At 34.8% G+C, this 16,854-nt stretch overlaps 1 protein-coding gene across 4 annotated transcripts in view; it reads right to left on the bottom strand.

Moving 5' to 3' along the window:
• Positions 1 to 16,854, bottom strand: part of FNBP1L (formin binding protein 1 like) — a 98,210-nt gene that overhangs the window by 54,451 nt on the left and 26,905 nt on the right. Inside the window, exon 1 of one of the 4 annotated variants that reach the window (XM_027611941.1) lies at positions 3,428 to 3,546. The exons of 1 other annotated variant lie outside the window; for it this stretch is intronic. In XM_027611941.1, coding sequence (XP_027467742.1) covers positions 3,428 to 3,460 — 33 coding nt within the window. In that variant the 5' untranslated portion in view covers positions 3,461 to 3,546. Of the gene's footprint in view, positions 1 to 3,427; positions 3,547 to 16,854 lie in introns of those variants that run through there. 2 more of the 4 variants (XM_027611928.1, XM_027611934.1) reach the window with 2 other exon arrangements.

Here is a 16,854-nt window from a genome sequence, read left to right as displayed (position 1 = left end):
ATTTATCAATCAATGAACACCTGGGCTGTTTCCATAATTTGGCTATTGTAGATAATGCTGCTATAAACATCAGGTTGCATGTATCCTTTTGAATTAGTATTTTTGTATTCTTTGGGTAAATACCTAGTAGCGTGATGGCTGGATCGTAGAATAGTTCTATTTTTAACTTTTTGAGGAACCTTCATACCGTTTTCCACAGTGTCTGCACCAGTTTGCATTCCCACCAACACTGCAAGAGGGTTCAAGGTTCCCTTTTCTCCACATCCTCGCCAACACCTGTTGTTTCTTGTGTTGATGATATTAGCCATTCTGACAGGTATGAGGTGATAACCACAGTTTTGATTTGCATTTCCCTGATAATCAGTGATTTTAAGCAACTTTTCATGTGTCTGTTAGCCATCTGTAGTTCTTTTTTGAAAAAATATCTATTCATGTCTTTGCCCATTTTTTTCATTGGATTATTCATTTTTGGGGTGTTGAGATTTCTAAGTTCTTCATCTATTTTGGATACTAACCGTTTATGGGATATGTCATTTACAAATATCTGCTCCCATTCCATGGGTTGCATTTTAGTTTTGTTGACGGTTTCCTTTGCTGTGCAGAAGTTAAAAAATTACTATCTTATTTACTTGCCATACTCTATTGAGGGCAGAAACCACCTATTATTCAACTCTGAACTCCGAAGGCATAAGCACCATGCCTGGCAACGTAGCAGGCACCCAATGAAGCTAAATAAAATCAAATATACCTGGGTTCAAATTCTGCCCAGATGTGGGTAAGTTACCAAGGTTCTCTAAACTCTGTCCATCTTAAAATGGGAGTCCCAACACACACCTCAATAGAGTTATGGTGATGTTACTAAGTGTTCTACAATGCAGTAAGCATGATACTAATACATCACAAAGTATCATTGTCCTGAAGAACTCTTTCAATCCTCAAATGATACTCCTTTCTTCCTGTTGCCTAAGAAACCATCATTTCCTATCCTTCAAGAATAATCTCCAGGATTGACGAATAACTTGGTGCTTTCTCCCTCTCCCATAACAAAAGTCTATAATGTTGATAAAATGTTCAAAAATCATCCCTTTCTAGTACCTCTAATTGTTCTTTTTCTAAATCACCCACAGTTTAACAGGATTCGTTATTTACAAATAATCATCTCCAACTCTTTGCCTTTTATCCCTTTCCCTACCTTAAATAATTTTAAAATTCTACTGGTAAAGGTAAATTCTACCTAAACAGCAGAAAAAGAATTCATCTGGTTATCATAGTTTGGTATTAGTACTGTAATTCTATTCTTTCACGCAACTTTTTCATTATCATTTGACTTCTAAAGTAGACTTGAAAACAGCAAGAGAATGCACTGCCCAGTGAACTTAACTGGCATATTATTAATATTTCCTAGTATAAATTAAACTCCCTTTCAAACTAAAACTCTCAACAAAATACATTCCCCCAAAAAGGAACAGTCTGAAAGCTAAAGCAATCACACTTCATTTTCCCAAAATGCTTCAAAGGCTTCTTCCCACCAGTTTCTTCATCAAATTTTACATTAATACTTCTTTATCTTCTAGATAAAATCTTCAATTTTTTAAAATTACAGACCCTTATCAGTAAAAATCTAAATATCCCCATATGTGTTTATTTATAAATTATGTAATTGTGAAACCCATAAAAATAGAAATCTTAAAAAATGAAAATGAGGTAAATATTAGTTTTAAATAGTTTTTAAAACTTATTTAACAAACAAAAGTCATTGGGCTTTGACTTTTTAAAATATTAACAATTTTAGTGAGATCCATGAATTAAATATGCTTCATTATTTCTAAAATCTTGGTATAATACTTAATGGCGGGGCACCTGGGTGGCTCAACTGGATTCTTGATTTCAGCTCATTGTCATGATCTCAGGTTGTGAGATCAAGCCCTGAGTGAGGCTCCAAGCTCAGTGAAGAGTCTGCTTCTCCCTCTCCCTCCCCCTTTGCCCTCACCCCACTTGCCCACACATGCACTCACACGCACTCTCTCTCTAAAATAAGTAAATAAAATCTTAAAAAAAAACAAAAAAAAAATTTAATGGCAAAGAAATCTAAACCCTTGGTTCCAAACTGTGGCATTTAGTTTTTAGGGGCTGTCATAGTTGTAGAAACAAAAAACACCTCACAAAGATCTAAAGATCTAAGTGGGAAAAAAATCACTACTGACAATACTTTCCAAATCCTTTTTCAATCTCATTCACTAATATGCAACGGTTTGTGTTAAAATTTGGCTAATAAAGGTTCTTGATGTTAGTCTGTTATTTTTACAAACTAATCAGAAAGCACTGCATCTCTATATTTTTAACACGTATGTTCAAACTGCACTGAAACTGTGATGTAATTTTGTGTGTCAATTTGGCTAGGCCACGTTGCCCATATATTTGGCCAAATATTATCCTGGATGTTTCTGTGAAGGCATTTTTTAGATGAGATTAATATTTAAATTGGTGAATTTATAATAAAACATTACCCTCTGTAATGTGGGTGGGTCTCATCCAATCAGTTGAAGGCCTTAACAGAACAAAGACTGACCTTTATCCTGCAAGAACAGATACTGCAAGCACACTGCCTTTGGGCTAGAACTGCAACTGGAACTCTTCCCTGGGCCTACCTTGCAGAGTCTGGACTTGCCAAACCTTTAAAATCATGTGACTGAATTCCTTATAAACCAATCTCTCTTATTTTCTCTACACACACACAGACACACACACACACACCTATTGGTACTACAGATAAAATATTTGCAGGTACACACATTTTCAGCAACAAAATTATGTAATGATGGAAGCATCCCCAAACATTCATCATCAAAATGCTTTCTCCACAGCTCAAACTTCTTTGGAAAAGTAGCTATTCACTCACTATTAAAATGTTCCTTATCTTGAAGGAACAGATTAAATTTTCTCAAAAATACTTGCTAAGAAAGCATATTACTAACCACCACTTATTAAAGAAATGGTAGCGGGTGCCTGGGTGACTCAGTCGGTTAAGCGTCTGCCTTTGCCTCAGGCCATGATCCCAGGGCCCTGGGATCAAGTCCCACATGAGGCTCCCTGCTCAGGGATGAGAGTCTGTTTATCCCTCTCCCCTCTGCCCCTCCCCCCTGCTTGTGCTCTCTTTCTCACTCTAATAAATAAATAAAATCTTAAAAAAAAAAAAGAAAAAAGAAATGGTCAACAAATTTGAAACACCCAGGAGATGAATAACAAACCTGTGTGAAACAAAGATTTTCAGTGGTCCCTCCCCATTTCATTTGGAGATACTGTAAAAAGTCTATCTACTGTATTATAAAGGCATTATTTTTATAAATAATGACCATTTTTATAAATGACCATAATAAAAATATGCTGTAATATTCTGTGAACTTCTGGCTTCACTTTTTTTGCTTACCAATAAATGATGAAGTGAATAAATTGCAACCATATCCCAATTTCCTTTTTAAAATTCCAGTCAGTGCACTGCTGTATCACTGGTTATATGATTTCTTCATAAAACACTGTTCAAATCATTTACTATTAAGATTAAATCTTCAGGGGCGCCTTGGTGGCTCAGTCGTTAAGCGGCTGACTTCGGCTCAGATCATGATCCCAGAGTCCTGGGATCGAGCCCTGCATCGGGCTCCCTGCTCAGCAGGAAGCCTGCTTCTCCCTCTCCCACTCCCGCTGCTTGTGTTCCCTCTCTGTGTCTGTCAAATAAATAAACAAAATCTTAAAAAAAAAAAAAAGATTAAATCCTCAACACATCTTCCCTTTAGCAGGTCACAAGTAGTTCTAAATACACTTTATTATTGAAACAATCTAAAAACATACACTGAAATATTAGAAACATCTATACCTTAATCAAACTGTATAGCCATGCTTTCAGAATATAATTTTTTCTAAAATATTTCTTTAGGAGTATTTCCTATGAGCCTTCTCACAGTATTTGTTGAGATCATTAGTTTGTCACCATGTTGTTTTACATATATTATATCACTATTTTTACCACAAAAGGAAGAGCAACTGTATTTCTAATAGCATGCTTTTACCACTAAGTCTGAAATCTGAAGAGGATTCCAGTACACTCATGTTCATAGCAGCATTATTCACAATAACCAAAAGGTGAAAACAACCTACATGTCCATTAACAGATAATGAATAAACAAATCGTGGTGTATACATACAGTGGAGTATTACTCAACCTTTAAAAGGATATTCTGACACTATAACACAGATGAGCCTTGAAGACATTATGCTAAGTGAAATAATCCAGTCAGAACAAATACTGTGATTCCATTTATATGAAGTACTTAGAGTAGTCAAATACATAGACACAGAAAATAGAAATGTGGTTACAACGGGCTGAGGGGAGAATGGAGAGTTACTGTTTAATGAGTAGAGTTTCATTTGGGAAGATGAAAAAAGTTCTGGAGATGGAGGGTGGTGATGACTGTATAACACCATGAATATACTTAATGTCAATAAACTGTACATTTAAAATGGTAAATGTTATCTGTATTTTACCACAATAAAAGGAAGGAGGCTTCCAAACATTTATCAGCAAATTCAGTGAAATTTAGTATACTCTTGATCATGTGACATTAAATATCACTAAGAAACTGCAGAGGTCACAATGTGTATTCTTATTTTTCAAACTCTTGCTTATTCTGATGGCTTCATGTTATTATCTGATTATCGTTAAGACACAAAATACATTCAGGGCAAGCTTCATTACTAACAGTAACAGATCAGTAGCCATATTTCAAATAATCTCATTATGGGAAACCACATCTAGTCCATATGATTATGATACAGCCACTGTATCTTTTCTCTTTAATAAACACTGTTAATAACCATTGTTTATATTTGTTCTCAAAAGTATTAGGAAGAGAAGCATCAGCCATGTCATTTCTTACTGTTTGCCTATGCTCATGTAGTATTATATTTAACCCACAATTTCTTTATAGGAAACTTTAAGTCAAAGACAAAATTCCAGTGTCAATTCATATTTAAAATACTAGTAAAGTGTTACAGTTCTTCTTTTTCATTTTTATTTTTTTAAAGATTTTATCAAATTTGTCAAATAAATATATTTGACAGAGAGAGAGACAGCAAGAGAGGGAACACAAGCAGGGGGAGTGGGAGAAGGAGAAGCAGGCTCCCTGCTGATCAGGGAGCCTGATGCAGGGGCTCGATCCCAGGACCCTGAGATCATGACCTGAGCCAAAGGCAGACACTTAACGACTGAGCCACCCTAGTTGGGCTAGCCCCTAGTTCTTCTTTTGTAGGTAACATATATAAGTAGAAATTCTAAGCTCTTTTCTCATCTCAGTGGATCATCTTGTGTGCTCTACTTTGAAGACCCTTGCTTTAAAGTATGCATTATCATCTGACCAATATCAAGTCCTCCCTAATCTACTATATGGTCTTACTGCTTTTTGTGATCTTTACCTTCTCTTGTATCCACATAGAATTCTACTTTTCTATTTTAGTTAATCACCTTCCAAATTAAATTAAGAATACTGGTCCAAATTTATATATACCCCAGGTCTCTTTCAAGCTCTTTGATTCTCAAAGAAAAATTAAATCTAAAGAACTTCATATCTAAGACCTATGTCAAACTGTTTAAAAAGTTAAATGTCATTCCTATTTCCTCCAATACTCAAAATAATTTATGTTATAATTCCACTGAACAGAATCTTAGACTATATATATTAACTCACCAAAAGGTATTTTTAGAGTTGGTCGCCATAACAAATGTATTAAAGCCCAATCAGAATATTAAAGTATAGTAAAATTTTATTTTTCAGCTACTGAAGGTTAAGTTACAACCTATAAAATCTCTTTTGATAAAATTTTTAATCTTATTTTTTAAATATTCAAAAATATCACTGGACACAACTGTACAAGTAAAAAATTAGCCAAATAATTGAGTTAATTATATTTAACTAAGATTTTCATATACCTATTAAGTAAATAGATCCCAAATAAAGGCCAGCTAAAAAAACATACCAATCAGCATTATAAGGCAGGATAAGGCAAGATATACATGTTTGAAAGTAAAACAAAGGTCTCTGTTTTTTAACTACTTTGGGGGAAAAAATCTGAATTGAAAAAAAGTACATCTGAAAGACAGAAGTCTTAAAATAGAGAATTTTAAGTACTATTACATATACACCCATATTATAAATGATTATTTGCCTCAGTCAATCCACGAACTATAAATAAAAATTTATGTCAAATATATATTTAATATTATGACACTTAAAATGCAGAAGAAACACTTTATTTTAAAGATAAATTTTATTTAATCCATTGAATAACGTATCTGGGTTTTCAACTAGATATATTAATTACAATACGTTTAAAAACAGTATAAATATCGTATACTCCAAACAAATATAAAAGCTGATGCCCAGAATGCTTAAGTGATTTGCCCATAGCTGGCTAGCAATCAAAATGGGGCTAGAAAGATTATCTTCTAAAATCATTGCCAGTCTTATATTAATAACCAAATGAGTAACTGTTAATGAATATTATTACTAAAAATGATGCATTTCTTTCACCAGGAAAGAAATAGATGGTTTGAAAAAAAATTCTGGGTCATTGGGGAGCTTTGAGCACCATGAAAGGAACAAATTAAAAAAATCCCAAAGTTAGAAACTGCCTAACACAAACACACATTGAGTATTTAAACCCTCTTTACAAGATCCCTGGTAAGTTGTTCAGCCTTTTTGAGCAGTCATATCATTAGTGGTCAGAACAACTCCAAAAGCATGAGAGAACATGGCTGGACATCGAGGAATGCTTTTTACTAACACAAAATAAAGTAGAAAACTCTTAAATCAAAAAATAAGAATCAATCATAAAGTCTTATGTATTCATAGGTAAAACCCTCTAATCTCTTTGGTTTCAAAGCCTGAGATCACATTTTTCCCCAGTCCATGCCAGCAAATACCTTGGACTATATAGTGGAAAATGTCAGGAAATGCTTAAAACAAACTAAAGAAGTGAAATTAAGCAGTATTCCGAAACCACCTATGGATTACAAATAATATTCAGTTATCAAAACAGCCAATTTATCTTTATTCCCCCATTCTCCCTACCTTTAGCATTGCTCCTATTTCTATGGATTTACTCTAGATTACTAGCAGAGTCCAACTTCTTCCATTTCCTTGCCTTCATTAACCCCTCACTTCCTTTTCCAACACATTCGTTCTTACACAGCTTCTGTGAAATGTGCTCTCTCCCCTCAGTGGTATGCCCTCATTAAATGTTATCTCATATTTAAATTCAAGAAGGCTATTACTTTTTGTTTCCTCTGTTTCCTTCAGGTATTGTTTTTTAATTCTGTAAAATGTTTAGTTATTTTACCTTTTCATTTGGGAACACAAGGAAAATATTCTAAATTAAAGTTGGCATCAACACCAACTAAATGTCCACACTATTCAGCATAAATCAAATGAATTATATGTTGCTCCAAGGTTCTACTGGTTCTACTGTATAGTGATGTGTGATAATAAATACTAAATTTACTCAGTCACCTTTTATCTATAAAATTATATCTTTAATGCAATTTAACTAAAAATAAGTATTTTATGTATCACAAAATGTTGTAATTTTTTTCAGAAGTCACTATTTTATATTCAATCCTTGTTTTCCCAATTACTTTGACACAGCCTTGCATCCAAATGAAGTCCCAGTAAAGTACTTTTGGTAAAGCACCAAGGGTCACAACTATTTATTAAAAAAAAAAAAAAAAAAAAAACTTTCTTCACTAAAAACCAGAATAATGACTTTGCTGTCCTAGTTTGGGCTTACTCTTATAGCTCTGATTTTCTGCCAAAGTTTCTCCAGCACTTCTGAATACCAAAGTACTACCAAAAACATTTTTAAGATCTAACACAACTGACTTTTCTCATTCTTGGATTCATACAAACTAGAAACTTTTTTTTAAGTCTCATGGAGCTAAAAAATCAATTCATAATTCAGAGTCAACAACATCTACCCCCAAAGTAAACAGGGATACTTTAAAGTAAATGACTTAATTATTTGGATTTGTTTCCTTGTGGGTTTTTTTTTTAATATTTATTTATTTGAGTGAGAGAGAGCAAGTGGTGGGGAAAGGGAGAGGGGGAGAGAGAGAGAGAGAAAAATCCTCAAGCAGACTCCCACTGAGCAAGGAGCCTGATGCGGGGCTCAATCTCAGGACCCCAAGAACATGACCTCAGCCGAAATCAAGAGTTAGCCACTCAACCCACTGAGCTACCACCCAGGTGCCCCCGTTCTTTAAAAAATAGATGTAAACTTGTATATTTGGAAAACTTACCTATTACGTTTTAATTTTCAATTAAATTTTAAATTAAGCTCTCAGTGACTTCAAAATCTATACAGATATTTCCAATACCCTACTGCACATTATTTTACTTCTCTTCTCATGACTTTCTCTTCCACTCTATCTCAGCAACTCATTCCAATGGTCATCCCCATTGTTATTAGCAATAACTACAACATCTCCTCCTCCAATAAATTTCAAGACTCTCATTCTCAGATGGCTAACCCTGTCTGCCAACTCACAAACTCCCACAAACCCCAAGGCCAGTAACTTTTTTTTTTTTTTTTTTTTTAAGTAAGCTCTACACCCAACATGGGGCTTGAACTCATGACCCGGAAATCAAGAATCACATGTTCTACTGACTGAGCCAGCCAGGCGCCCCAGGGTGAGTAACTTTTGACCCCACAGAGACCTCAATCCACTGATCCTGACAAATCCCCCTCCTGTCTGCATTTCCATCTTGACACAGCTTGGATTCCATAAGCCATCACTGTAATCACTCCATGCAAATAGCCTATACTGTCTTTGCCCTCTCTTGCTTTGTCAAATTTCAACCCTGGTTTTATACTTAACCTTTACCAACCCTTCCTCATGCTGCTGGAAAAAGGTGGGGTGGGAAGGAAGGAAGGACAGACAGGCAGGCAGAAGAACCAACCAACCAACCAACCAACCACACTGACTGGTCACATTTTGAAATGTGTGCTTATCAACCCAAAAGGCTTAAATACTACTTAGCCTGAACCCATTCCCCAGCCCATTATCCCAGCCAACTATCTTATACACTTTCAGTTTAAATTCACACCACTTTCTATCCATTTCACTCTCAGTCAATAACCTTGCTTCCTACCTGAATGAAAGACAAAATCAGAAGATAATTCCTCATTCTCCAACTCTATTTTTACCATGAACACCTACGTGCTTTTATTCTGCCCTCCTGCTTACTACTTTAGATACACCATCCATAGTCTTAGTACTTCAGCCTACCTGAAGAATCAGTGCGATTTCAGGTGTAGTTGTTAAAATGTTTAAGACCCTGAGCCTGCATATGATTGATGTATTCCAGGAAGAGTAAGAAGCTGAATAAACAAGCTACAGATGAATGAAGAGGGAAAAGAGTGGATGTTAAAATGGGAAGTGTATGGGGTCGGAATGCAGATTGCACAAGCCTTATCTTCCATCATAAGGACGTTGGCTTTAACACTGATTGAGATGAAAACACATTGGTGGTTCTTGAGCATAAGCCTAACATGACCTGACTCAGATTATTAAACAGATCACTCTGGCTTCTATGTTGATTTAAAAAAAAAAGATTCTGGGCAAGGGAGACTTTTGGACAAGGCTACTGCAATAACCATACCAGAGATCAGGTTAGCTTGGACCAAGGTGGAAGAGCAGAGTGAAAAGTGATAAGATTTTGGATATATTCTGAAGGCAGTGGCAACAGAATTTCCTGACATTTTCAGTGTGGGCTGTGAAAGAGAGACATCAATTTTGAGCGCCATGACCTAGAAGGATAAATTTGCTTTGAACTAAACAGGCAATTAAGTAAACAAGTCTGGTCAAGGGGAAGACAAAAGTTTTGGTTTTAGGCAGTTAAGTTTGTGATATCCTTAGATATCCAAGATATGTTGAATTGGCAGTTAAACACCTTTATCTGGAATTCAACAGAAGTGGTCCTCATGAAGATACATGGTAAGACATGATCCTGAATTCAAAAAGACTGACGTCATACCATGCATCTCTTCCAACCACAATGCTATGAAACTATTGACCACAAGAAAAAATCTGGAAAGAACACAAATATAGATAGGTTGAATAACATGCTACTAAACAATGAATGGGTCAACCAAGTTATCAGGAAGAAATAAAAAAATACATGGAGACAAATGAAAATGAAAACACAACATTCCAAATCTTTGAGATGCTGCAAAAGCTGTTCTAAGAGGTAAATTTAGAGCAATACAGGCCTACCTCAAGAAGTGAGAAAAATCTCAAACAACCTAACCTTACACCTAAAGGGGCTAGACAATGAACAAACAAAATCTAAAACCAGTAAAAGGAAAGAAATAATAAAGATTAAGAAAAGGAATAAATGATATAGTAACTGAAAGAACAAAGAGATCAATGAAACCAGCAGCTGGTTCTCTGAAAAGATCAACAAGATAGATAAATCTTTTGCCAGACTCATCAAAGAAAAAAAAGAAAGAACTCAAATTATACACAACACAAAATCAGAAATGAAAGAGAAGAAATAACAACACAAATACAAAGGATTAGAAGAGAATATTAAAAATTTATGCCAGCAAATTAAACAAGCTAGAAAAAAATGGATAAATTCCTAGAAACATATAATCTCCCAAAACTAAATCAGGAAGAAACAAAAAATTTGAAGAGAACAATTACCACCAATGAAATTGAATCGGTAATCAAAAAACTCCCATCCAGGACCAGATGGTTTCACAGGTAAATTCTAACAAACATTTAAAGAAGAGTTAATACCTGTTCTTCTCAAACTATTCCAAAAAAATAGAAGAGGAAAGAAGTCTTCCGAATTTATTCTATGAAGACAGCATTACCCTGATAACAAAACCAGATAAAGACACTACCAAAAAAAGAGAACTATGGGCCAATATCTCTGATGAAGATAGATGCGAAAAACCTCAACAAACTATTACCAAACCAAATCCAACAAATATATTTAAAAAATCATTCACCACGATCAAGTGCAATTTATTTCCTGGGGTGCAAGGGTGGTTCAGTATTTGCAAACCAATCAACATGATACATGCACGTCAGAATAAAGGATAAAAACCATACAATCATCTCAGTAGATGGCAGAAAAAACATTTGACAAAGTATAATACCCATTCATGATAAAAAACCCTCAACAAAGGTTTAGAGAGAACGTATCTCAACATAATAAAGGCCACATATGAAAAACCCACAGCTAATATCATAATTGATGGTGGAAAACTGAGGGTTTTTCCCCTAAGATCAGGAACAAGACATAGATGTCCACTCTCACCACTTTTATTCAACATAGTACTGGAAGTCCTAGCCACAGCAATCAGACAAGAAAAAAGAATAAAAGACATCCATATTGGCAAGGAAAAAGTAAAACTGTCAACATTTGCAGATGACAGGATACCACATATAAAAAACCCTAAAGACTCCACCAAAAACCTACTAGAACTGAAAAATGAATTCATTAAGGTCTCAATATACAAAATGAATATACACAAATCCATTAATTTCTATACACTAATAATGAAGCAGCAGAAAAAACAAAAAAAATTTCCATTTACAGTTGTACCAAAAATAACAAAAAACCTAGGAATAAGCTTAACCAGGGAGGTAAAAGACCTGTACTCTGGAAATTATAAAACACTGATGAAAGAAATTGAAGATGACACAAATGGAAAAATATTCCATGCTTTATAGTAATGCCTTTAATATAATAATGTTAAAATGTCCATTAATGCAATCCCTATCAAAATACCAACAGCTTTTTTCACAGAGTTGTAACAAATAATTCTAAAATTTGTATGGAACCACAAAAGACCCTGAATAGCCAAAGCAATTTTGAAAAAGAACAAAACTGAAGTATCAAAATTTCAGACTTCAAGTTATATTACAAAGCTGTAGTAATCAAACAGTGTGGTACTGGCACAAAAACAGACCCACAGATAACAGAACAGAGAGCCCAGAAATATACCCACAATTATATAATGTCAATTAATCTTTAGGAGTTGGCAAGACTATGCAACAGGAAAAAGCCTCTTCAACAAATGGTTTGGAAAAACTGGTTAGCTACATGCAAAATAATGAAACTGGACCACTTATTTCCACCATACACAAATATAAACTCAAAATGGAATAAAGACCTAAATGTGAGACCTGAAACCATAAAAATCCTTGAAGAGAGCACAAGCAAAAATTTCTCTGACACTGGCCACAGCAACTTCTTTCTAATATGTCTCCTGAGACAAGGGAAACAAAATTTAAAATATACTCTTGGGACTATATCAAAATAAAAAGCTTCTGCACAGTGAAGGAAACAAGGAAACTAAAAGGCAACCTACTGAATGAGAAAAGATATTTGCAAATGATGTATCTGACAGAGTTAGTATCCAAAAATATATAGAGAACTTATACAACACCAAAAATCAAATAATCCAACTAAAAATAGGCAGAAGACATGAACAGACATTTCTCCAAAGAAGATGTCCAGATGGCCAACAGACACATGAAAAGATGCTCAACGGCACTCATCATCAGGGAAATGTAAATCAAAGCCACAAATGAGTTATCACCTCACACCTATCAAAATGGCTAAAATCAAAACACAAAAACAAGTGTTGGTGAGGACGTGGAGAAAAAGGAACCCTAGTGCACCACTGGTGGGAATGCAAACCAGTACAGCCACTGTGAAAAACTGTATGGAGGTTCCTCAAAAAATTAAAGATAGAATTACCATATGACCCAGTAATTCTACTTTGGGTATTTACCCAAAGAATACAAAAACACTAATTTGAAAAGATACATGCACCCTTATGTTTATTGCAGCATTACTTGCAACAGCCAAATTATGGAGGCAGCCCAACTATCCACTGATAGATGAAAGGATAAAGAAGATGTGATATGCACGTGCACGTGCACACACACGGGAATATTATTCAGTCTTAAAAAAGAATGAAATTTTGCCATCTGCAACAACATGGATGAATTTAGAGGGTATAATGCCAAATGAAGTAAGTCAGTGAAAGACAAATACTATATGATTTCACTCATACATGGAATTTAAGAAACAAATGAACAAAGAAAAAGAGACACAAACAAAAAACCAGACTCTCTATATTAATATAGAGAACTGATGGTTACCAGAGGGGAGGTAGGTGAAGGCAACGGGTAAAATAGGTGAAGCTCCCTGATAATGAGCTCATCATGATGAGCACTGAGTAACGTATAGAATTGCTGAATCACTATACTGCACACCTGAAAATAATATGCCACTGTATGTTAATTATATCGTAATTAAAATTTAAAAAATTAAAAAGTGGCCATTAGAAAGAAAAATATCCGGTTAACTTCTGAATAGTTCACTATGTACACAAAGGAAGCAAATGATGTAATTCTTTCGTAAGTCACACTCGAAGGGTTTTTTTAAGCTACAAATTTTTTTTTAATTATGTTATGTTAGTCACCATTCAGTACATCATTATAAGCTACAAATTTCTAAAGAACAGCACACACAAAACTTCATACCATATTTTCAGAAAAGTGACAAAATTTTAAAAACCTTAATCTATATGCTTCTAAAATAACCAAATTCAGAAGAGCATGTGACTCTCGATCTCCGGGTCATGAGTCTGAGCCCCACAGTGGGTATAGAGATTACCAAAAAAATAATCTTAAAAAAAAAAAACAAGAAATGATAAATAAAATAAATAAAATTCCTCTTTTCTCTGAATACCCAAATCTAAGGTACAGCTTATACAGTACATTTTTTTCAACTATGTATTTTTCTTTTTATTGCAAAATATACCCAACATGCAAAAGAATGTATGCAATGAATATGTAGTTTCTACTACAAAAATACTTTCAGAATTTATTTAATACTAAAATACTAATTTTAATACCAGTATTTATTTATTTTGGCATTTACTTCATTTACCATAGAAACATTAGTTTTAATACCAGTATTTAGAAGTGTTCACAATTTAGCAACTCCTTAAAAAAATTAGGTGAAAAAAAGTCAATGAAACTAAAGCATTTAAAATATAGACTATGGGGGGCACCTGGGTAGCTCGGTTGGTTAAAGGTAGTGAGATCAAGGCCCACGTCCCACTCCATGCATTGTCTGCTTGAGATTCCCTCTCCCTTTCCACCCTCTACCCCTCTTCCCTGCATGCATATGCTCTCTAAAATCTTTTTTAAAAATTAAAATATAGACTACAAATACATTTTTATAAATATAACACTAAACATCACAAAATGGCAACATTCATAAATATAAATTTACAAAACAGAATGTAAAACACACATGGTTATTTTTAACATAAACTAGCACATTTAATAAAAATATTCTAAAACAAACTGAACAGTACATACACTGATGATCACTTAATTATGACACCTGAAAATAAAATTTCATTTGACTTTTTAAAAGTAATCTTTCATTGAAAGAGCCAATAACATTTTTTTGTTGTGCAAATTTTTATGCAGTTTTCCAGCTGCTGATACACTTTCTGCCTGAAGAGAGCAGTGAGGAGATAGCTACAAGCTACCACCACATATTTTCCTATGATGCTTTAATCTTCAAGTAATCTCATCTCTTGAATAGCTTTTGAGAAAATCTTTTGAACTTTTAACAGGAACTAAAACCGTTTTTACTGTTAGAAAGTTACAGCTTTTACTTCAAAAAAAATTTGTAGATTGGTCTTTATCTCCTTTAGTTTCATCATGTAGAGATGGAGGTTCCAACACATTTATCTATACATCATTTTTAGTACTTTCATGCTCATATTCTCTGAATTAAATTACAATTATTCTTGCTACAGTTACACTTTATAATGATTTTCATTTTCCTCTTGAAAATTATGTAATTATAGAACTCTGACCTTTGTTTAATCTGAAATTCTAATGTGGAGTACATATGTACTACCTGGTTACATCTCAAGATGCAAATGATTCAGATTTTTTAGATTCCAAAATAACTGTATTATACTAACAAAAATAGTGGCACATCAGTACATTAAAATAGCACATGATATATCAGACCAAACATCAATACTTCAATAACTATGCAAACAGACTACTAATGTTTCCTGCATTCACTTAAAGCATTTATTCAGCTTTCAGTAGACTACAAGCTCTAAGTGCAGGATCTACTTATAATTCTTTGCATCTCCCACCTAGACTAGGGTGGTTTTTTTTTTTTTTTTAAGATTTTACTTATTTGAGAGAGTGTGCGTGCACAAGTTGGGGGGGTGGGCAGAGGGAGAGGGACAAGCAGGCTCCCGGATAAGTGCGGAGCCCAATGCGGGGCTCCACACAGGGTTAGATCCCAGGACCCCAAGATCATGACCTGAGCCAAAGTCAGACACTTAATCGGCTGAGCCACCCAGGTGCCCCCCACATACACTAGTATTATTTAGTAGCTCTTGACCCCTGAGCCTCAGGTTCCACACTATAAAACTGGTGCAATTACAGGCTCCAAAGTGAGAACATTAAATGATATAAAGCATTCAACACAGTGCTTGGCACTGGTGTCTATTATTATTCATTTATTCAACAAGTGAACGAGTGCTGAGCTAGGCAGTAGGGACACAATGTGAGCAAAAATATTTAGTAGGAAGGAGAGTTAATAATTAAATAATCACAATTTCTCTTTAACTTCCTTCATTGGCTAGTATTTTCAGAATAATACTCAGAATAATTAAATACTGCAGTGATGGTTAATTTTCAGTGGTCAGATTTGTATATCTGAACGTGCATCAACATACAGGTTTTATGTCTTTAAGCAAACTCAACATATAAATGCCATGTTTACAAGACACTTAAATTACAAGATAACTGTTCTCTGTAGACCTTTAAAATAAATTTTTAAAATACCTTTAAAATGATTCTACTGATCCAAAATAAATTCACATACTATCAGAACATATCTGTTCTATGAAACAATGTTCGAAGCAAGGACTACACCTGTAAATTATCTAACGTCTTCTTTAATTTTACAATTTCTGACAATACCATAGTATCTATATTGATGATCCATCTTCCCACCTGTCCCTCTCATTTCACAGTTCTTTGTAATTTGAGGATCCTACTGACTTTCACTTGCTTCACATTAGCCTCTTGTTTAGCACTGCTCTGCTTCCCAAATCTCAAACTTGAGCCCAGGGTCATTCAGTGGTTACTTAAGGGTAAAACTGAGACTACAGAATAGGATTAACTACCTTTTTTTTAAGATTTTATTTATTTATTTGACAGAGAGAGCACAAGCAGGGGGAACAGTAGAGGGAGAGGGAGAAGTGGACTCCCCACCGAGCAGGGAGCCCGATGTGGGGCTCGATCCCAGGACCCTGGGATCCTAACCTGAGCTGAAGGCAGATGCTTAACCATCTGAGCCACCCAGGTACCCCAGGATTAACTGCTTTAAATCTAGTTTTATGTTATACTCTTTTGCCCTGGCTCAGATTCTCTGGTCATCAACTTTCAACCTTGTCCCTGCTACCTTCTATCCTGGACAACTTCCTGCCAATGTTCCTCTACCCTCACACCAATAATACAGTATCAATCCCCTGGAGCAGACATTTTCTCCTCTGTCCTCAGACCAAAGAACATGATTAACAAAAGGTAGAGTCAAGAGCAGAACCAGTCCCTATATATACGCATTCAAATCTTTAATATGAACATTCTCCAGAACAGTACTAAGCATCCCTTTGCATAATCCCCCTTTGATTTCTTGGCTTTCTTCCCCCTGAGTTCATTTTCCTTTTTAT

This window comes from Zalophus californianus, chromosome 4 (genome assembly GCF_009762305.2).
Source record: "Zalophus californianus isolate mZalCal1 chromosome 4, mZalCal1.pri.v2, whole genome shotgun sequence".
NCBI lineage: Eukaryota > Metazoa > Chordata > Mammalia > Carnivora > Otariidae > Zalophus > Zalophus californianus.
Note: the sequence above shows the minus strand (reverse complement) of the source record. Positions and strands in the feature narration are given on the sequence as shown.